Source organism: Eriocheir sinensis, chromosome 4 (genome assembly GCF_024679095.1).
Source record: "Eriocheir sinensis breed Jianghai 21 chromosome 4, ASM2467909v1, whole genome shotgun sequence".
In the NCBI taxonomy this organism is placed as follows: Eukaryota; Metazoa; Arthropoda; class Malacostraca; order Decapoda; family Varunidae; genus Eriocheir; species Eriocheir sinensis.
The window spans coordinates 14,856,538-14,880,170 of record NC_066512.1 but is presented as its reverse complement, the minus strand read 5'-3'; the positions used below and the strand labels follow the sequence as shown (position 1 = coordinate 14,880,170).

Here is a 23,633-nt window from a genome sequence, read left to right as displayed (position 1 = left end):
ATGCATCGATGCAGCAAATAAAGCGAGCAGAATGTTGGGCTTCATTAAAAGAAACTTTTTATTCAAGAATAAAGATGTAATACTTCCGCTCTACAATAGTTTAGTCAGACCCCACTTGGAATATGCGGTACAGTTTTGGTCTCCCCACCATGCAAAGGACATTGCTAAACTAGAAGGTGTTCAGCGTCGAGCAACAAAAATGATCCCTTCCTTGCGCAACAAATCCTACGAAGAAAGGCTTTCCACCCTTAACATGTTCTCTCTTGAGAAACGTCGCCTCCGAGGAAAACTGATCGAATGTTTTAAAATACTTAATGGCTTCACGAATGTAGACAGAACAAAATTGTGTATGATCGATGACACTGCGAACGAGGAACAATGGCACAAAACTCAAATGTAGACAAGTAAATTCAGACTGCACCAAATTTTTCTTCACCAACGTTGTAGTGCGAGAATGGAATAAGATTCCTCCATCAGTGGTCCAGTGTAACACGATTGACTCCTTTAAAAACAAGCTCGACCGTCACTTCCTTGAACTTAATATTAACTAGAGTAGAAAAGCGACGTTTTGGAGCCATCTGATTAATGTAAGATCACTTAGGTTTAAGGACAGACCACCTAGTCTGGACCATGGGGTCTGTGTGGTCTGATTTTCTATGTAAATCTCTCTCTCTCTCTCTCTCTCTCTCTCTCTCTCTCTCTCTCTCTCTCTCTCTCTTGTTCTGCTTTTCTTCCTGTTGATACCTTTAGGCTTTACTGTTTTTTCCCTTTTTCCTGCTTATATTGTACAGCTTCATGGTGCTTCATTTCCCTCCCGCCACAGACCCACCCGTGGCCACGATGGAGCTTGGTCGCGGCGTGTCCTCGATCGTGAAGGAGGGCGAGGACGTCTACTTCAACTGTAATGTGGATTCCAACCCGCCGACCTACAAGATTTCGTGGTTCAGGAGAGTGAGTGTCCACCAGTCATGGGTTTTCTGCTTCACCCTTGCCTTTTATATCTTCAGGTTTCCATTTTTTGACTTTAGACTGCAGCTGCGTTTGTGTGGGTTCTGGTCCGAGGGCGTATATTTCTTCTTAATAAAAATTCCTGGCTTGACTTGCATAGCGTAAGGACCTGGCCACACGGAGCGAGAAAGCGGGCGAGAGCGAGAAACTTTAATACATAATAAGCAATTGAGGTGGCCACAATGGCAGCGAGCAGGTAATGGTGAGAAAGCGAGCTGATAAGCGAGAAAGCAGGAAGAGTTGATGATTAACTTTTCTCGCTTTTCTCGCGCGAAATTGCTCGGTCAGAAGGAGTGACATCACAGACATGCTTCTCTATTATTTGCCGTAACTCAACTCATACACCAAATAGGACATTTTGGTTAACACCGTTAAACGTAGCAGTGATTGCAGAACTCGAATATGTTTGTGACAAATCAATAAAACAGAAACTAAATAAATTGTGACGAGTTGAAGTTAAAGAATCACTCCCTAACGTTTATAACACATTTTACATATAGCTACCATTTGCAGCGGCTATAAAATGAATACTAAAATAAACAATTCAGTCTTATAAAGAAAAGCCTCCTGAACACGATTGTGAATACAGATTTTTTTCATAAAACGCCAAATAAGTGAAGCACGATACTATTTATAAAAAAAAACATTTCACCTCATCCCTCGTTTGGGCCGACGCGCCGATGGGGGTGGGTGCAAGGCTATACTGCTCTGCGGGCCTCATTGCCTTGACAACCCTTGCCTCGCCTCGCTAATCGTGTGGCCACAGAAACTCGCCTTGCCGCTCTCGCTCGCTTTCTCGCTCCCCGTGTAGCCGCGGCCTAAGGCGGTCTCTCTCTCTCTCTCTCTCTCTCTCTCTCTCTCTCTCTCTCTCTCTCTCTCTCTCTCTCTCTCTCTCTCTCTCTCTCCCACCCCACCCCGCGTCTCAGGTGTGCCAGGTAACTATGACCTTCCCTTAGCTCATGTTATTGACAACACTGACGGTACCTGAGCTAACCATTCCGTCTGCTGCTCTCGATTGTATTTGGATAAGGTCCGATCAAAGGGTAGGAGTTGAAACCGTCAATTGAAGTCCCTCTATGAAAATAATAAATAAAAAAATCCCGCTAATTTGTTACTCCTGGAAAGTAAACATGAGTGGCCATATGGGATGTCTTGATACTTCCCTTTTCAAAAGATTTGAAGCCGTAGGTAGGAGAAAACAGGAGACAAAAGTACAAATGGATAAAATCGTAGGAGGATAGTTTATACAGCAAAGATTTATATTTGAATGTCAAAAGCCTCCGAAATGTGTACGGCAACAGCAAAGGTTTCACCGAAACGGCTGAGAGAGAATAATAAAGAATCAGTAAGGAAGGCAAGATCATCGTTAGAACACATTGTGCGGAATTCGTATTGATGATCAGAAAGAAAGTTGAGATAGATGCTCAAGAACTTTCCTGTTAAGTGTCGTTTCAAAAGCTTTAGAAAGACATGAAAGCAAAGCTATTGGTTGGTAGCTCGAGGAATTAGAGCGGTCACCCTTCTAAGGCACAAGCTGTATGTAGGCGTACTTCCAGCAGGAAGGAATGTTAGATGGTGAAAGTCGGCGACGAAAGAGTTTGACTAGGCAGGGTGTCAGCACGAAAGCACAGTTCTCTAAAACAATGGGAGGCACTCCATCGGGTCAATAAGCCAATGACAAGCCAAGATGACAGGCATAAGCATGTTATGTATTTATGAGGTGGACCATAGCGTGGTAGGCTTTCTTGGAACACGCTGGTGGTCGGTCATAGCCCATTGGTGGATTTTATATTATAGTGGTCGCGTGACTCCTGTACCATTTGTTTTTTTTATCACATATCATGGATCAAGAGAACGCAGTAAAAAGAATTCCAGTACATTAGCCAGTAGAGTTTAAGAACCATTGTCCAATTAGATTAGATGTCATTTTAAAGCTAATGCACACCTTCGCAATTACAATCTTTTTCTTTATTTGATTCCGCCTTTGTATAACTTCATCTTCTGTTGACCTCCTTTCTTTCCGCCTCCCAAGAGCCAGGCCATCCTGCATCGCCCCGCACAAGGCATCCTGCTCAGCGGCAACAGTCTGGCCCTGCGCGGCATCACCAGGCACCAGGCGGGGCCCTACACTTGCTCCGCCTCCAACGTCGAGGGGGACGCCCACAGCCCCCCGCTCACCCTCCACGTCAACTGTGAGTATTGAGGAGGGTATCCAGAGGGAGGCAGGGAGGGAGGGATGGTGAAGTGAGATGAGCATGGGGATAATGGAAGGTTAAGATATGTGTTTAAGAGAAGATTATTAGTGTAGACCTTTGTTTATGGCAAAGGGGGGGGGGGAGAGAGAGAGAGAGAGAGAGAGAGAGAGAGAGAGAGAGAGAGAGAGAGAGAGAGAGAGAGAGAGAGAGAGAGAGAGAGAGAGAGAGAGAGAGAGAGAGCATGTTGGAAGAGAAAAATCATAAGTAATTATTGCTGTATTTTTTTTATATAATCTCATTACGATCCAACGCATCAACACTTATAATAGAAGAAAAAAGTTGCGGAGAAAATGAGCTCTACTTTTTTAAATATCGCATTTTTAACAAACAAAACCGGCATATGGTGGAAGGGAAATGTCCAGCTATCCTATGGCCTATATTCATTTTTTTTAACACCGTGTCCCTCGTAGAAAACAGGCTGTGGAAATTTTATAGGAAAAAAAATATGGGAAGATTATCCTAGACTAACTACATCCGGCTTAACCTATGCGGTCGGATTATATTTGAAAATTGAACCGGTGTTGCTGTGCAATTTCTTAATCTGAAAGAAACGGAAAAAGAAGTCCGTAAAAAACTGTTTCCATGAGGTACCCATCTAATGCTGACTTGAAACTGTATTTACTTTTTCAATTCCATAACTACTGAGGGAGGGAGTTTGTTCCAGTGGTCGACAACTCGGATACTGAAATAGCTTCTTCGTGCTAGTGTGTTGCATCTTTGTTCTTTTAGTTTCATTCCGTCACCAAGTGTTACTCTTTAATGATTTATTAAGAATAGGCTCTCTGGATCTATAGTGTCGAATCTATTTATTATTTTAAAAACTGACCAAGTTCCCTCTATTCCTCCGCTTATTGAGATATAAGATAACTACTCACCTTGATCTTCATACGATAAGTTACGCAACGCTGGGATTCGCCTACTATTTGCTTAGGAGAACACCATCCTAAACTACACTGCAGCTGGCCAAAGCTATGGGGGAAATTCATATGAGAACTGAATCGGTGCTACTGCTCAGCTTATTTACATGAAAGATACATAAAAACTTCGATAAAAACCTCTTTCCCTGCATTACTTATTCAATGAACTTCTTGAAGTGTATAACTATAAAGCCTGAAGTCAGTCCCCTCTAGTCCTCTGTTTATATAGAGAGAACATATCAAACCACCTTAGTCTTTTGTCACACAACATTGGGATTTGCGTACTCGCTCGTCTCTGTATTCTCTCCTATAAGTTTTGATCCTTAACGTAATTCGGTGACCAGCATTGAATGGTATAATCTAGGTATAGCCCTAAAAATGCCCTGTATAGCCTTTTTTTTACGTCTGTGATCGAAGTTTATTGAATTTAGCCTAACAACATGTTGGCTTTTCCACAGCGCTGTATATTGAGCGCTCATTTTAAGATTGCTATTTGTGATGACGTCGAAGTCTTTCCTGGTTAACATTCAAGAGCACTCGATCGTTCATTTTGTATTGAAAACAAAGATTTTTCTCATGTGCATGACCTTATATATTTTTCAATGTTAAAACACATTAGGCACTTGACGCTCCGTTTATTGGCCTTGAACTGAATTTTATTGCAATCCGCAGCTCATGTTACTTTGCCTCCTAATATGGTGTCATCTGCGAATTCGGTTACTTTTGAGAAGACGTAATTTTTCAGGTTCCGGTCCTAGAGGCACGCCACTCTTTACTCTAGTTCTGTCGGATACCTCGCCGTTCATAACCACTCGTCGTTGCTGGTCTGTGAGCCATTCTTTGGTCCACAAGATCCGCGCCTATTCCGTGAGAGCGCAGTTTTGAAATAAGCCTTATATGAGAAATTTTGTCGAACGCTTTTTGAAAATCTAAAAAATTATGCCATAGTGTCTTCCGGTACTCAGGATAGGAAGGGAGCCGACATGGAGACTTGCACGAGGATACCAAGGTTTGGCATCGTAGTGTGGGCGAGGCAATGCGTCCTCCGGCGTATGCCAATTGGTTGATTTTTTTTTTTTTTTACAGCAAGGGAGACAGCTCAAGGGCAATAAAAAAAAAGCAACAAAAAAGCCCACTACGGGCTGCTTCAATAAAAGTGACCCAAATAAGAGGCCTAAAGAGAGGTCAGTTTCTGGAGAAGAGGTGTCTGACACTCCTCTCTTGAAAGAGGTCAAGTCATAGGCAGGAGGAAATACAGACAAAGGAAGGCTGTTCTAGAGTTTACCAGCAGAAGGGATAAAAGAATGAAGTTGCTGGTTAACTTTTGCATAAGAGATTTGGACAGTATAGGGGTGAGTAAGAGTAGAATGTCGAGTGCACCGGGGTCACAGGAGGAGGGGAGGCATGCAGTTAGCAAGTTCAGAAGAGCAGTCAACATGGAAATATCGGTAAAAGATGGAAAGAGATGCAACATTGCGGCGGAATTTAAGAGGTAGGAGACTGTCAGTAAGATGAGAGGAGCTGATGAGACGAAGAGCCTTAGAATTCCACTCTGTCCAAGAGAGCTGTGCGTGTGGAGCACCCCCAAACGTGAGATGCATACTTCATACGAGGGCGGACAGGGCACTTGTATATGGAGAGCACCTGTGCGGAGGAAAAGAAATGGCGCAGACGATACAGAACGCCGAACCTCGAGGAAGCTGATTTAGTAAGAGAGGAGATGTGAAGTCTCCAGTTAAGATTTTGAGTTAAGGATAGGCAGAGGGTGTATATTGTAGAAGGTGACAGCTGAGTGTTGTCGAAGAAGGGGATAGGTGTTTGGAAGATTGTGTCGAGTTGATAGGTGGAGAAATTGAGTTTTTGAAGCGTTGAAGGACACCAGGTTCCTCCTACCCCAATCTGAAATGATAGCAAGGTCTGAGGTTAAGCATTCTGCAGCCTCCACTCTGGAGTGTTGTAATTTCATGTTAGAAGGGTCTTCTGTTGAAAGAAGTTGAATAATGCAAAGTAGAGTCTTCAGCGTACGAGTGGATAAGACCGTTTGTTGTGGAAAGATCATTGATGAATAATAGAAAAAGAGTGGGAGATAGGACAGAGATCTGTGGAACACCACTGTTGATAGGTTTAGGGGAAGAACAGTGACCGTCTACCGCTAGCAGATAGAACGACCGGAAAGAAAACTGAAGATAAAGGTACAAAGAGAGGGATAAAATCCGTAGGAGTAGTTCAGAAAGGAAAGATTTGTGCCAGACTCTGTCGATGCTTTCGAAATGTCTAAGGCAACTGTGTAAGTTTCACCGAAATGGCTGAGAGGATGACTAGGAGTCAGTTAAGAGAGCAAGAAGATCACCAGTTGAACGACCATTGCGGAACCCGTACTAGCGATCAGATAGAAGGTCAGAAGTGGTTAAATGCTTATGAATCTTTCGGTTAATGATTGATTCAAAAGCTTTAGAAAGACGGGAAAGTAAAGTTATAGGACGGTATTTTGAGGGATTGGAACGGTCACCCCTTTTAGGCACAGGCTGTATGTAAGCTGTATGTAGAAATTGTAGATGTTGAAAGGCAGAGGCGAAAGAGTTTGACCAGGCAGGGTGTCAGCACGGAAGCACAGATTTTAAAGACAATAGGAGGCACTCCATCTGGTCCATAAGCCTCCTGAGGATTGAGGCCAGAGAGGGCATAGAAAACATCATTTTTAGTTATCTTAATAAGAGGCATAATGGAGCCAGTGGGGGGATGAGTAGGAGGAATATGCCTAGAAACGTCCAGAGTGGAGTTTTTACAGAAAATTTGAGCAAAGAGTTCAGCCTTAGAGATAGATGTGACGGCGGTACTGCCGTCAGGATTAAGGAGAGGAGGGAAAGATGACGTGAAATTGAAGATATTTTTGGCTTGGTGCCGGAAGTCTCTGGAGAAAGAACGTGGAATGTGTGCCTCCATACTAGAGACAATCAACTCAGTGATGCGCTGGGCACACACAGAAGTGTATCTCTCCTGGAAGCAGCAATCATTCCAAGGGAAATTGGAAAAGTACATCCTCAGGTCATTCCACCGAGCTGAAGCAAAATTCCTGAAGCACCGCCTCTTCGGAGGGTCCTGAGGCTGTACAGGAGCGATAGGACAGAATACAGAAATAATGTTGTGATCGGAGGATCCCAACGAAAAGAAAAGTTTAACAGAGTAAGCAGAAGGGTTAGAGGTTAGGAAAAGATCAAGAATGTTGGGCGTGTCTCCAAGGTGGTCGGGAATACGTGTAGGGTGCCGAACCACCTTCTCTAGATCATTAAAGAGAGCAAAGTTGTAGGCTTGTTCACCAGGCTGGTCAGTGAAAGAGGATGAAAGCCAAAGCTGGTGGTGAACATTGAAATTTCCTAAGATGGAGATTTCAGTAAATAGACAGTGAGTCAAGATGTACTCCACTTTAAAAGTTTAGATAGCAAAGAATTTTACATAGTTGGTAGAGTTAGGTGAGAGATAAACAGCACAGACGTATTTAGTAAGAGAGTGACAATTAAATCTTATCCTGATGGTGTAAAATTCAAAAGTGTCAAGGTCGTGGGCACGAGAGCAAGTGATGTCGTTGCATACTTAGACGCAACATTTAGCTCTTGATTGAAATTTAGGATAGAGATAGTAGGAGGGAACAGAGTAGAGATTATTGTCAGTAGTTTCAAACCTGTGTTTCGGTGAGGAAGAGAAGGTGAGCTTCAGAGGAGAGGTGGTGTTCCACAGGTTGAAAATTGGAACGAAGACCGCGAATGTTGCAGAAGTTAATAAAGAAAAAGTTTGAGGAGCTATCAAGACACCTCTTAGGTCAAGAGCCAGAGGGGGAGTCCGCTCTGGGGGCATTTATGGTCACCCCTCCCAGACGGGGACTCCAAGGCAATGCGTGACTTAGCCATTTTGAATTTTGAAAAATTTGGGGGACATGGTGTGTGTGTTGCATGTACGTATGTAGAGTGGTGTGGAAAGTAAGAGGATTTGTCTTTAGAGAGCATGCTGAGCTGCTCTCTGGTGTTAATGAGACAATATAGAGACGGAAAGTGAGGACACGGGAAGGGTTTTTGGTGGGCTTGCATCACCCTCTTCGCTTCCCCTATATACCTCACCGGGAGTGGCTTACGCCCGTTTCAGTAGGTGTCTTCCTACTTACTCCCATAATTGATTGGATGCTCAGGCATCCCAATGGACGCACCCATTATCACCACACGAGGGGTACAAGCTTGGTGGAGAGACTGTTTTTGTGTCTCAGCGAGGGTAGTGGGCATAAACAGTAGCCTATTTTGATTTTTGGTTATATATGTATGGCCAACGAAACGTTATAGGGTTAAATCAGAGGATGTGCTTATCTTTATATCCATTCATATACACTCTGGTAATATTTCTATGGTTTCTGACACATAATCGAGTGAAACTCTAATGTAATAAACACAAAATCTGTCTTTAGTAAAATTGAAAGTAATAATGTAAGCTATGCATCCACGAAATATACGGAAATAGATATATATGAAACCTCACGAAAATCGGATTAAGTGTCATCACCTGCTTTGCGTAGTAAAAATATGCTTAATAAGGAGTCTGATACCCGCTACATGGCGCGGCTGCTGCCAGACGTACTGAAACATCACGTGACTTAGCGAAGGGATTTTGAATGTAAAATGCTAATACGAAGAACATACCTGCACATATATGTGCTCTTGCAGACTGTAAGTCTTACTCATGTAACAAACTAGACAGATACTCGTGTATGAAAAGGCTGAAGGACAGGGCAACACTTCCATCCCAGAAAAAAACAGCCATGGAGGCGAATATCATGTGAAAGGAATGTAAAAAGAGGTGTGGGATGGAGAGGAACAAAACCTTCACGAGTCTGCTCCAAACATTTCAAGTAATGGCCCTTCCCAAGCACACCCAGACCCAAAATACTTTGCTTACAATGACTGGGGAAGATCATCCATACCCAAAATGAAAAGTGACATTCAAATCAGGCTTTCAACCACTGGTGTAGGTACAGTCGCGATATGAAGTGATGTCGCCGTGTACGTTTATTTTCGATCACGCAAGTATCGTTATATATTTTCAAGAGTACCATTATTTTCCTGTATCTTCATCATAACTTAACTAAATATATTTTACAAGCTAGAAAAAAAAATAGAAAAGAAATATTCAATGATGTCTTACGAAGACTTGTCGAAATATTTTGACACAAAGTGTTTTCGTTCACCAAGGAAAGAGTCAAATGAAGTCCAAATATCGACATATTACTCAAACAGAAAGTAAAATTATCTTTTCATGATCATTGTTGACAACAATAAATCTAACATATGCACAATATATGGGACATGCATAATTAGTCGATATCCTAAACTAGGATGGCGTAATTTATTTAATTTATACTCTCGTTTGATAATGACGTCATCATCTACGCACCATACCTATTATTCAGCCCTGACTCACTCTTTGCCTTTCGTGGTCAACATAACGATAACAAAAGCTTTCAGTGGACTTCTAATGCATGATAGTGATCAAGGGAAGATGCCCACAGCCTATAACTACCGAGGGATAGTCGGAGATGGAAAAATAAGAATATATAGCTTCATAATAGTCGTGTTTTGTAACTCACTCTTTGCCGCCGATCGCAAACATCATTGCCTTTCTTGGTCAATATAACGATGACAAAAGCTTCATGTAGACTTCTAATGCTTGGAGGTGATCAGTGGAACATGTCCACAGCTTATAAGTGCCATAGAATAATCGAGGAAGGTGGGGAAATAAGAATATATGGCTTTGAAATGGAGGTGGTGGTGCAGGCGGGTAGGCTAATCGCAGCGTTGCCAAACATTAGGCTATGGTCCAGTGTTCGTGGAGGCGTCCGGAATTTTGATAGTTCAGATAATTATGGCAACCCTACCTATGAAGGCATTCTTCATTCATCATCGTTACTGAGCAATGTTACTATATATTTCAGTGCCCATGATTATGACAAGAAGCCATCATAGTGAATAAAATGTGTTTAATGTGAAACCTTATTATTTGATCGTTTCTTAATCAATAAAACGCAAAGTAATGCCTAACTGTCCATTCCCTTCGTGTCATACTGTGCGTGTGTATTAATAACTGCAGAAGACAGTTCATGGTATGACCCAGAATATATATATATATATATATATATATATATATATATATATATATATATATATATATATATATATATATATATATATATAGCCTAAATCTGAACAACGTATAACAACTGTTTTGCAAAGATAAGCACACGACGTGAGCTAAATCATTTCAGGGTTGTCTTCAGTACTGAAGACAACACATGACATTCACAGTCGCATTTTTTAAAACAAATTAATGTATAATTGTAATTCAGGTACTACTATGTTATTTTACCGTGTTTTACATCACAACGTATTATAGATTATCATTAAAAGGGAACATTATAACATAAATAATAAATACACATCACTTCCGTTACCTTCAAATGTTCCCGTACGAAACATTTTGAGAGCGGCGACATCACTTCATATCGCGACTGTACAGTCGACGATAGAGAGTAGTGTCACGGTTTTCAGAATGTTTAGCCTGGTGGCGGTATATGGCAACTATACCACGGTGGCGCATTCACTGGCGATGTTAGTGACACGTATCAGGGTGTACAGTGTGTGTGTGACCGTAAAATTATAATGTTGTATAATATTATATTATAATATAATGTGGTTAGAAATATACCAAATTACATGAATTCAATTTAGAAATGCGATAACGAATGTCTTCTACATGATGATGATGATGATGACGAGGTAAAACATCACGAACAGTCTGAAACATTTTTCTTATTAAACTTTGAAAATACCGTGTGCAATGCTGTCCTCCACAGAGGCAGGCAGTGACTAATGCTCCTTACCATCAAACAGCAAATAGGCTTGAGGGTCTGTTTAACTCGCAGCCTTAATTCCCGTCACTATAAAGCCTCAAAGACAATTCAGATCATAAAAAATCTAAAATAATTTTTCCGTGAAGATTACGTAATATCTAAGTATAAATACGTGTGTGTGTGTGTGTGTGTGTGTGTGTGTGTGTGTGTGTTGAGTGCGAGGGTAGAAAAGCCCGCGGTCGACGACGCCATCATGTGAACGTACATAGCCTATTATTACGTATATATATTTTTTTTAATAAAGAACAAGATCTTGGCTGTCAGGGATTTATTTTTAAGTCAAAAGGCATAACAATCTCCCTTAATAAGTGCAGTATATTTTTAAATGTATCATAGTTTGATAAACAACTTAGAGTTGCTCTTGACTAAATTTGAACGAAACTAAAAGCTCGTGTCAAAATTTAGCGACAGAGCCTAAAGAAAAAATATTTATTAAGCGTTAGCGACGGGCACTTTTGATAAATATCTATCTTAAAATTATGTAGAGTGCACCTGTGACCACCGATCACCACAACAGTACGATTTCGATAGGATATAATAATTTTCATGTCGCGTGGAGGGGTTGCCAGATGTTGCTTTCTGAACGAAACTTACTGGACAGTGTGTCACTACTCTCTATAGCCGACTGTACATACCCGATGTTGTTTTGGTGCCCGCTTCTCGCGCATGGCTGCTGTTGTCGTAGAAAATATGAACGTATTTTCATGTTCTGATTCTGTTGTTTATTCAGTGTTTTGTACACGAAACGGAATACTAAAACTATTAGTGACTTTTTGGAATTAAATATTCTTTACGAAACACAATGATTGCATTACCTCCTACTGATTGAGAAACGTACTGAATCCACGTCCTGTGTGGAAAAGTTGGGCGCGCGCATTTGCAGGAAATCATTATAAAAGGTCAATAGAATTATTAGACAAGATCTTTTGCCACGTTACCAATGCTGATTTTCAGTCATCGAAATAGTGGCGTCAAGGAAGGCAGCCACTTTGTCCGATATTATTTTCGAAAAGTTTAATTAGGACTTGCGTAAAGCTAATTGGACGGTAATTTATAGCAATTTTTAGTCTCCTTTTCTGAAAGTTGGGGCATACACTATATAGATGCGCGTGGCCTCGGTGCTCATCTTCATCTCAGCAGCCCTTAGGCTTGTGGCCCAGGGACACAGGGCTAGTGTGACACCCGGGTTACCACAGTTTATTTTCTCCAGGTTTCTCAATTTACCCATTTATCGACCACCCTGAAAGGAAGGATGACCAACTGGATGAGCTGCACGCTGACTGCCCGGGCCGGGATTCGAATCTGGGCCCGCAGAGTCGTAGATAGGCACGCTAACCAATGTTCCGCGGAAGCGCCTTTCTCCACGGATATGCCTTTGAAGATCATGGTAATTTTTTCCACGCAAGGGGTACTGTGGCTCGAGCAAGCAATCTGTTGAATAACAAGGCTATAGGAGTTTCCAGTTGGGCGCTACACTCCTTCAGTACACGCGGGATAAGTCGTCGAGGGAAGGAGACTTATTTGGATTTTTTTTTGTTTTTTTGTGAGAACTTCAGGACCTTGCTCGCATCTATTTGGGAAATCGCCAGTTGTTGTTTTTCAGGACCTTGGAATATTCTCGTTGGAATAAAGACTTGTAAAGTGTCTTCATAGTGAATACTTAGCTGACTGTTGAGTTAAGGATCGAAGCCATACCAGTCTTATGGTTAAACAGCATTCCCTTGTTTATTTACAGCCCAAAATACTTTAACATTTATTTTTACTCTTTTCTAAGAAAAAATACGCTTTTGTAAAAACATTTTGGGGTCATCCTTGGCTTCGTTTGAGATTTTTATCTCGTACTCGCGCTTCTGTTTTTTAATGTTTTTTTTTCAATCTTTTGATGACAATTATTAAGTCCATGGGATGCCTGCGTTAGCTATCCTTATTGTAAACTCCTCGTCATATTTTTTTTTCTGTTAAAGCAATTTAAGGCTAAAAGCCTTTGTTTAATAATGCTTGTTCTCGTGCATTCATAGATAGAGAGGCAGCTCACAAAAGGTACCAGAACCTTCGCACTCCCTGGTATCCATGACCTTTATATTTCAGCCCGGAATCGTGCCAAATCTATTCTTCGACTTACCAAAACATCTTTCATAATTAGAAAATGTCAAAACCTTGCTTTTTCTAACTCTTCCCGTGACTTTTGGCACCTAGCCAAAAATATCTCCTCCAATTTCACTTCTACATCTTTCCCTCCTCTCCTTAACCCTGACGGCAGCACCGCTGTCTCATCTATCTCTAAGGCTGAACTCTTCCCTCAGACTTCCTGTAATAACTCCATTCTGGTCGATTCTTGGCATATTCCTCCTATTCATCCCCCTCTGACTCTTTTATGCCTGTTATTGAAATCTTAAGAGTAATGTTTTCTATGCCCTCTCTGGCTTCAACTCTCAGAAGGCTTATGGACCTGATGAAGTGCCTCCTATTGTACTTACAAACTGCGCCTCCGTGCTGACACCTTGCCTGGTCAAACTCTTTCGCCTCTGCCTGTCAACATCTACCTTTCCTTCCTGCTGGAAGTATGCCTTCATACTGCCTGTGCCTAAGAAGGATGACCGATCCAATCCCTCAAATTACCGCTCTATAGCTTTACTTTTCTGCCTATCTAAAGCATTTGAATCAATCCTTAACCGGAAGACTCAAAAGCACCTATCCACTTCTGACTTTCTATCTGATCGCCAGTATGGGTTCCGCAATGGTCGTTCTACCGGCGATCTTCTTGCTCTCTTAACTGACACGTGGTTATCCTCTCTTAGCCGTTTCGGTGAAACTTTCTCAGTTGCGCTAGACATATTGAAAGCTTTCGATTGAGTCTGGCACAGGTCCTTGCTTTCTAAACTGCCCTCTTTCGGATTCTATCCATCTCTCTGTTCCTTTATCCCCAGTTTCCATTCCGACCGTTCTATCTCTGCTGTGGTAGACGGTCACTGTTCTTCCCCTAAACCTATCAACAGTGGTGTTCCACAGGGCTCTGTCCTATCACCCACTCTCTTCCTGTTATTCATCAATGATCTTCTTTCCATAACAAACTGTCCTATCCACTCATACGCTGATGACTCCACTCTGCATTATTCAACTTCTTTCAACAGAAGACCCTCTCAACAGGAATTACAAGACTCCAGACTGGAGGCTGCAGAACGCTTAACCTCAGACCTTGCTATCATTTCCGATTGGGGTAAAAGGAACCTTGTGTCCTTCAATGCCTCAAAAACCCAGTTTCTCCACCTATCAACTCGACACAATCTTCCAAACACCTATCCCCTATTCTTCGACAACACCCAGCTGTCACCTTCTTCAACACTAAATATCCTCGGTCTATCCTTAGCTCAAAATCTCAACTGGAAACTTCACATCTCCTCTCTTACTAAATCAGCTTCCTCGAGGTTGGGCGTTCTGTATCGTCTCCGCCAGTTCTTCTCCCCCGCACAGATGCTTTCCATATATAGGGGCCTTGTCCGCCCTCGTATGGAGTATGCATCTCACGTGTGGGGGGGCTCCACTCACACAGCTCTTCTGGACAGAGTGGAGTCTAAGGCTCTTCGTCTCATCAGCTCTCCTCCTCTTACTGACAGCCTTCTACCTCTTAAATTCCGCCGCCATGTTGCTTCTCTTTCTATCTTCTATCGATATTTTCATGCTGACTGCTCTTCTGAACTTGCTAACTGCATGCTCCCCCCCCCCCTCCCGCGGCCCCGCTGCACACGACTTTCTACTCATGCTCATCCCTATACTGTCCAAACCCATTATGCAAGAGTTAACCAGCATCTCCATTCTTTCATCCCATTCACTGGTTAACTTTGGAACAGTCTTCCTTCGTCTGTATTTCTTTCTGCCTATGACTTGACCTCTTTCAAGAAGAGTGTATCAAGACATCTCTCCACTCAGAATTGACCTCTCTTTTGGCAACTCTTTACTTTTTACTTTTGTGGGAGCGGCGAGTAGCGGCTTTTTTTGTACTCTTTTTGTTACCCTTGAGTCGCATCCTTTAATGTGAAAAAAAAAAAAAAAATCATGCATAGCGGTTTGAAGTTAAATGTGCGCCGTGGTTTTCATAGGATATATATTTATTTACATGATGTAATATGGGTCGTTAAGGAGGAGGAGGAAGAGGAGGAGAAAAAGGAAGGAAAGAAGAGGAAAAGAAGAAGAGGAGGAGGAGAAGGAGGAGAAGGAGGAGGAGGAGGAGGAGGAGGAGGAAATACAGGTAGTTAAAAAGGGTACATGTAAAAGTAGGAGAACGAAGTAAAAGGTACCTAAAGAAGAGGAAGAGGAATACAAGTTGCCTCAGCTGCAATGGATTTCCGAAGGGTTAATGAAGGTGATGAGGACATGGGCCTGAGGAGTGTGTGTGTGTAATTCACCTCTTGGTCTGCTGTAGGTCTCTCTTGAGACAGCCAGCCGTTCCCCTACGAAAGAGCACAGAGCTCACAGTACCGATCTTTGGGTAAGACTGAGACCACTCACACACAACACACCACGACAACGAGGTCACAACTCCTTGCCTTACGTCGCGTACCTACTCACTGCTAGGTAAACAGGGGCTACACGTGAAAGAAGATAAACCCAACTTATCCTCACCCGGCCGGGGAATCGAACCCCGGTCCTTCTGATTGTGAGGCAGACGCTCTATCCACTGAGCTACCGTGTGTGTGTGTGTGTGTGTGTGTGTTTTCTCGTATTGGCTGAAGTGAATGGCCTTGACTTGCCTCATCTCAGGCCTGCATGTAGTACATTTCTCATCTTGATATGTAAATAAAAATCTTTTATGTTATACCTTTACGAAATTCATCAAAGCTTTTTTTTTCTTCTATTTTTCTTTTCAAATATACATGAAATGCCTGTCAGTTGATCTCATAAATTGTTGTGATTGTCTTTTCTTTCCAGACATGTAATGAAGTAATATCAAGTAGTAAAAAAAGTGAAATACTATATAGCGTACTTCAACTATAGAAGAAAAACCTTTTGGATAGTTGAACCCTTCAATTGACTTGGCATGACTTTTCTACGCTGATATGTATGTGCTAGAATATGAAGAAAAAATAAAGCAAAACTTGCGTTTCTAAGAAATTCTAAAAAATATTGCTTGCAGAGGGATGGCCGGCTAATTTGTGCCCCAGCTGTGTCGTGACGGGCGTCCAGTAAGTCTTGAGGCAATATCTGCAGAGCCTCCAGATCGCACGTCTTTGATCCGGAGTACAAAGTTCATCACCGTTAACGAGCAAACATGCGTCTCTACGCTGCAGCGTTTTCAGAGTTTAACCGACGAGATTTTATTGAAAACCGACGAGAGAAGAGGCGGCGAAAAAAACGACCGTATGGCTGAGGGCAACGCCAGAAAATAGTTTTTATCCGTTATTTTTTTATGTAATGTATCTGTGTTGTGATGCAAGATGTGAAGCCACGGTCTATTGCGAAGGGAAGGGAAGGGCAGCGAAGGGCGATTGAAGGACACGAGGGAAGCTAATAGGGAAGAGAGGGTAGATAGGGATGGGGTGGGACGGTTCTCTTTTGACGTGGCAGTATATTTTTTCTTCTTTTCCTTCTCTTAATGTTGTACCATGGTATACAATTTTCTCTATTTTTTACTCCTTTTCCTGGTCATTGATCATGTGTTGTAATTTTTAAAAATCCTCATGAGATGCCATGTAATTACTTTTTATTTACTTTTATTATTTTTTCCTTGTACATGTCACTTTCTTTTTTTTTTTCATTTTTCACTTCTTTCCTTTCTTGCTCTCTGTTCTTGATATTGTCTTCATGCTGTCAGGCTTCAATTCTCTTCTTCCCTCCGGCTTCAATCCTCTTTTACGTACTTCTTTCCTCCTGCTCTCCTTTTCTTCCTCCCTCCCTCATCCTCTCCGTCTATTGCTTGGCTATTTACCTGTTGGCAAAGTTTCAAGCCTTCACTCTCCTGCACATTAAACTTAATAACCAAGTGTTCATTAGCGCGCGCGTTTGTGTGCATGTGTGTGTGTGTGTGTGTGTGTGTGTGTGTGTGTGTGTGTGTGTGTGTGTGTGTGTGTGTGTGTGTGTGTGTGTGTGTGTGTGTGTGTGTGTGTGTGTGTGTGAAAAATAAGGGTCTTCTACAAACACCTTGATCATATATTAAAGTCACTTGATCCTCTCCTTCATGGACCAGCATTATAGTCTGATTTAATCCAAAGAGAGAATGAAATAATGTACTAGATAATAGTACCATAAACAACCAGTGTGCTAGTCTGCTATGTCAGCGTGCATGAGTTAGAGGAAGGATGTAGCTGTAAAATTTTTAAAAAAAAAACTACCGTCGCCACCTCCACCACTACCACCACTACCACCTCCACCACTACCACCTCCACCACTACCACCACTACCACCACCAACAACAACAACGCATTATAGTCTGATTTAATCCAAGAGAATCATATAACTAGATAATAGTACCCACCAAATGCCAGCACTACAGATGCTATGGTGCAGAAGAAGGATGTAGTAAAAAAAAAAAAAAAAAAAAAAACTACATCGCCACCACCACACCACCACCACTACCCACCACCACCACTGCCGCCACGTTCCCTCACCAGGCCCTTCTTTCTCCACCAGATGCCCCGGTGTGCGCGGCGGGCGGGGCGGGGCAGGTGCTGGCGGCGGGGCTGGGGCAGCAGGTGAACGTGACCTGCCAGGTGGAAGCGGCACCGTCCGCGGTGAGGTACTCCTGGGTGTTCAACAGTTCGCTCACCTCACACCGGCTGCCCGGCGACCAGGTCTTCATCACGCCAGGTATGTGTATGTGTTCGTGTGTGGGTAATAATAATAATAATAATAATAATAATAATAATAATAATAATAATAATAATAAACGGTTTATTAAGTGATTGCAGCTGTAAAGCTGAAAATATACACGTTGAAAATACAAATTTTGAAGTATAATAGAAAAAAAAGGGAAAATGTACAATATGAAAGGGGTATGGGGGTCTGGGGTGGTCGGGAGGAGGTGAGGTGGTGGAATGCAGTGCGTAGGTGCGGTAGGAGGCGGTGTGGTCTTCTGGGTTAAGCCCCAGGTCAACCCCAAGTCAAAAAAGGGTCAGGTTGCAGTTGATGGCAGGGGTGCAGGTAGAAGCGGTATCGGCCGTCACTCAGCTTATGGGCTTAGCGATGACCTGCTAATCTATCCTGCCGGTGAGACAAGATAGGAAGAGGTGGACCGAGAATCAGTAGGCGTGGGAACGTCTGCACTGCCTCGTATGTTGAGCGGCGTGCTGATTGCCGAAACCATAACTCCACCTGAGTGACGCCTCAGCACTGCATTGCACGGTGCACCTGAACCGAATTCTCCCAGCAGCATGATGGTCGGGATGGTGTACCTGGGGCACCTGGGGCGTCGGCTGGATGATAATTAAGGCCGCGTCGACGTCTCGCTTGTCATTTCTACTCTTTAGTGTCTTCACGCCACCACAAACGCACTGCACTCACTGTCTGTCACCATTATTAAGCTTGATGTCACAAAGGTTTCTTAAGTCTCAGTCACACATTGACGATCTTGGGTCCCGGCGGCGTCCCGACGTCAGAAAATGTAGCCCTCCACGGTGATCGCCATCCTCCGGCAGGCCATCTTCGGGGATCGTTGCGGCTCCGCCACATCTCACTGGGCGCCGCGGCGCGGGAGGCCGCACGCCGACAGTTTTGAAAATGTTCAAAACAATCGGTGCCCTCCACGACATCTGTCATCTGCCGACAAGAAACCACGAACGTCGGATGTCCATCGCAACAACGTCGTTTCGTAGTCGGCAATGGTCGGCACTGAAGGGGACCTCCTAACGGTGGTCGTAACGTACGTCTGGCAGCGTTGTCACCCAACCGACTGCATACAGATTTGTCAACGGCGCCACGCCGAGCACCTGTTCGGGGCGGAGATGGAGTGGCGGCCGCCGGGGGTATATACATTGCCATGGCCCTGCCACCACCAACACCGCTTGTCCAACAACCCTTGACCCTGCCGCCCACGCCTTCCAGTATCAGGATAAAAGTATATTTGTGAGCAGAGTTGAAGAGACACTTCCTCCACCCAGCCTGCAAGGCACGGAGGAGGAGGAGGTGGGCAGTCAGGTCAAGGGCAAGCCCAGCAGGAGCAAAAAACAGGTGTCACCCGGCGTGCTTTTTTTTGCTTCTTCCACTGACGATACAACAGCAGCAGTCGGGTTAAATCTATTGTCTGTAGCAGGTTGGCCTGGTGGCTGTATTGGAGGAATGCAATGACATAATTCTGGGTTGTAGCCCTCCTTCATGCAGTCTGTGGGTGGTGTTGGTCTTCTGGAAGAGCGGGGCAAAGTGTGGTCCATGATGGGCACGCCCCCTTTTTATCATCATCTGGACACAGGTGAAGGTCTCGATGATCGCCAGCAGTCCTAATAACGTCCTAATAACGTCGTTATCACCCCCAGATGGTGTTACGATCGTCCTTTTCCGGTCGGTGTCAGTTAGGACTATCGTCAACAGCCGTGGCCATTATGTCGGGAGGTCATCGCTCCCCACGTACGACGGTCGAAAGACCGTCCGCACCCATCGAGATGTCGTCTTAATAACGTCGTTACTTGGCGTAACGCCGTCGCAGCAGCACACCCATCGCCACACTCAGGGTCACGCAGCAAGGATTATCGGCATATCGAACTTCGGAAGAGAGAGAGAGAGAGAGAGAGAGAGAGAGAGAGAGAGAGAGAGAGAGAGAGAGAGAGAGAGAGAGAGAGAGAGAGAGAGAGAGAGAGAGAGAGAGAGAGAGAGAGAGAGAGAGCCTACGCCGACGACTGCACCCTCTCCAGAACATACGAGAGGGAGGAAGCCCAGGACGTGATAGAGTCCGTCAACAGACAGTTGGCAGACAAAATGACCTGGGGAAAGAGATGGGAAGTCAGGTTTGCCCCTGACAAAACCCAGGCCATGGTAATATCACGTTCTCGGGAGGACGCGAGGCAACTCCACGGCAGGCTGAGATTCGGGAACGGCACCATCCCTCTGCAGTCCAGCGTCGACATCCTAGGCGTGGAGATGGACTCTCAGCTGCGGTTCGACCGTCACCTTGAAAGGGTGGCGCATAAAGCCTCCCAGAAGGTGAACCTCCTGCGCCGCATGAAGAACCTCCTTGACGCTGAAGGCCTGAACACCCTCTATAAGGCACAAGTCCGTCCAGTATGCATCGCTCACCTGGAAGGCCTGCGCCCGCTGCCACCTCAACCTGCTAGACAAGGTGCAGAGGAGGGCAGAACGCCTCATCAACGGCATCCAGCACCACCGACCGAGCCAGTGGGAGAGACAGCGACAACAACATCGACAACAACAACAACAACAACAACAACAACAACAACAACAACAACAACAACAACAACAACAACAACAACAACCACTCAAGCGACGGGCAGGAGCAGCCACGAACCAGCTGGACAGCCTGGAGCACCGTCGCCGCGTCGCAGCCCTGACGGTGCTACACAAGGCACAAGTGGGCCAAGTGCCCCACCTGACAGACCTGAGAGTTACCTGGAGGAGGTCGGAGCGCAGCACGAGAACGGTGCTGAGCAACACCTCCCTCCTGGAAGTGCCAATGGCCCGCTCCAGCACCCACCAACGTGCCTTCTCCATCGCAGCGGTGGTGTGGTGGAACAACCTCATTGCTGATGTGGACGTGACACAACTGTCCACTCAGCAGATGAAGGTTGCGTTCCACAGGTGGCTACTCCTACACCCACCGTAAAAAGCGTAAATGTAAACGCTTGTAAATAATTGTAAACATGTATATAATTGTAACCTCGGCAGAAGCTTCTGAATAGCTCCCCACCGGTCGGGGGAACTTTAGCTTAGGAAAATAATATTGCCATGTACTAATGTACTGAATATGTGTTTAAATAAAAAGAGAGAGAGAGAGAGAGAGAGAGAGAGAGAGAGAGAGAGAGAGAGAGAGAGAGAGAGAGAGAGAGAGAGAGATTGGGCATGTGTGTATGCGCGTGTGTGTGTGTGTGTGTGTGTGTGTGTGTGTGTGTGTGTGTGTGTGAGAGAGAGAGAGAGAGAGAGAGAGAGAGAGAGAGAGAGAGAGAGAGAGAGAGAGAGAGTGTGTGTGTGTGTGTGTGTGTGTGTGTGTGTGTGTGTGTGTGTGTGTGTGTGTAATTCACCATGGCCTGATCACGAGTTGGACTTGCAATCGCCAGCAAGTACCCTCCCGACATGAGCAAGCTCATTATAGTCGATCTATGGGTACTACCAAGACCTCACACACCACACTCCTCATCCCCCTTGCTCAGCGGGGGACAGTAACCACTCCTATTAGTCTATTCAAATTAACTTGGCCAATTTGCACCGAGAAGCCCCTCCCCCATACTGGCTGAGCTCCGCCCCCCTTTCACCTGATTGGCTGTTCATGACATCATGTATTGTTTCAATGACACGTACCAAATATATATGATTGAAATAATCTATCTAGTTTCATGATTTAAAACTATTCGTAATTTAATTGAATGACGGCACTCTAACAATCAATGACATCACCTAAGAAACAAAGTACAATAATAATACTGCCAGTTTTCAAGGGAGAACGAGCCCTGCAAAACAAGCAATGTACAGCAGTAGCATTGAAGGTGATAGTACCTATAAATTAATGCACACTTTTCGTCATTAATTCCTACATAGCTCATTCACATAGCCGTACTATATATAATCAGATAAAAATATCGGTTAAGATTCGTTTTAATACCGTGCCAGTATCTCATTACCTACCTTATGAAACATCAGTAACTCTTCATATATCTTTTCTACAAACCTTCAACAGTCATGGAAACGCTTTCAAAATCCAATTCAAGGACTTTTTTTACTCCTGAAAATAGGGGATAATGTTTACGAAAGCGTGTCGCCTCCTCTGGCGGCGGCCACGGCGACGGTGCTGCCGGTGTTGCGAGAAATACCTCCTCGCAGAAATAAGTCTCATATACATGTTTGGGAGTAGTTTAAATATGCTCCCCCACCCTAAACCCTCTGCGAGCTATTTTGCGGCTGCGGCTGCGGCACCGTCGCCGCGGCCACCGCCAGAGGAGGCGACGCGCTTTCGTCAACATTATCCCTTATTATCAGGAGTAAAAAAAAAAAAAAAAAAAAAAAAAAAAAAGTCCTTGAATTGGATTTCGAGCGTTTCCATGGCTGTTGAAGTTTGTAGAAAAGATATATGAAGAGATAGTGATGTTTCACAAAGTAGATAATGAGATACTCCCACGGTACTAAAGCGAATCTTTACCAAAGTATCTTCTACAGTAACTTTATACAGGTAGGAATCATTGTATTAAGGAATAAGTTTTGTATCTGTGGCTTGGAAGGACGACTATGTACGCTCGGCGGAACAGCGAGTGAAGTCGAGCGCGGCAGACGAAGCAGGATCCATTTATTTACCGATTTGTTTATTTTCACACACACACACACACACACACACACACACACACACACACACACACAATAACAAAAAAAAACGCTCACTCACTCACACACGTACATGCACATTAGCTGTATGTCACCCCGACCTTCTCTAATGTGTGATATAGTGAAGAAATCGGTAAATAAATGGATCCTGCGTCGTGTGCCGTGCTCCCCGTCACCTGCTGTTCCACCGACTGTACATACCCATCACTCCATGCCAGAGATACAAAGCTTATTAATTAACACAATGATTCCTGCCTGTATGAAGTTACTGTAGAAGAAAATTTGTGTTTATATTTAGCATTCCTATGTGAATGAGCAATGTAGGAAGTAATGACGGAAAGTATGCATTACTTTATAGGTACTATCGCCTCCAATGCCACTGCTGTACATTGCTTGTTTTGAAGGGCCCGTTCTCCCTTGAAAACTGGCAGTATTATTATTGTACTTTGTTTCTTAGAGTGCCGTCATTCAATTAAATTACGAATATTTTTTTAATCATGAAACTAGCTAGATTATGTCAATCATATATATTTGGTACGTGTCATTGACATACCTGTCAAGTCTTACGTTTTTTGCGTAAGTCTTACGTAATTTCGGTGATTTTAGTCTTACAGCATAAGTTGAAAATCTTACGTTTTTATTTCTTCGCTTGCGATGTCTTTTTAAATGTTTGTTTTAAACAATATGAAATATATCGTACGCGCCATATTTAAATTCATGTGAGCGTGCTGAGTAACGGTTAGTGTTACGGTTAGTGTGTGTGTGTGTGTTTGTGTGTGGTGGGGAGTAGGGATGGGCAAGTACCGTTAATTTGAGTACCGGTCGTACCGGTACCGGTACCCGAAGGAGTTTTTTTTTCTTAATGACTTCTGATGAAATTCCCAAATAAATTTCCTGTAAAGAAAACTCTCTCTCTCTCTCCTTCAACTTAATATCAACTAGAGTAGAAATGCAACGTTTAGGAGCCTTCTGATTAATGTAAAATCACTTAGGTTTAAGGACAGACCACCTAGTCTGGACCATGGGGTCTGTGTGGTC

The 23,633-nt window shown here is 43.7% G+C and overlaps 1 protein-coding gene across 4 annotated transcripts in view; it reads left to right on the top strand.

Moving 5' to 3' along the window:
- The window catches only part of LOC127008872 (nephrin-like), a 289,486-nt gene that overhangs the window by 229,213 nt on the left and 36,640 nt on the right, over nucleotides 1-23,633 (top strand). For all 4 annotated transcript variants that reach the window (XR_007761400.1, XM_050881286.1, XM_050881275.1 and 1 more), the window contains exons 10-12: nucleotides 824-951; nucleotides 3,041-3,200; nucleotides 17,751-17,927. Coding sequence is in view for 3 of the 4 variants with exons in the window: in XM_050881286.1 (XP_050737243.1) it covers nucleotides 824-951; nucleotides 3,041-3,200; nucleotides 17,751-17,927 (465 nt within the window). In the remaining variant the exon portion in view is untranslated. The remainder of the gene's footprint in view (nucleotides 1-823; nucleotides 952-3,040; nucleotides 3,201-17,750; nucleotides 17,928-23,633) is intronic.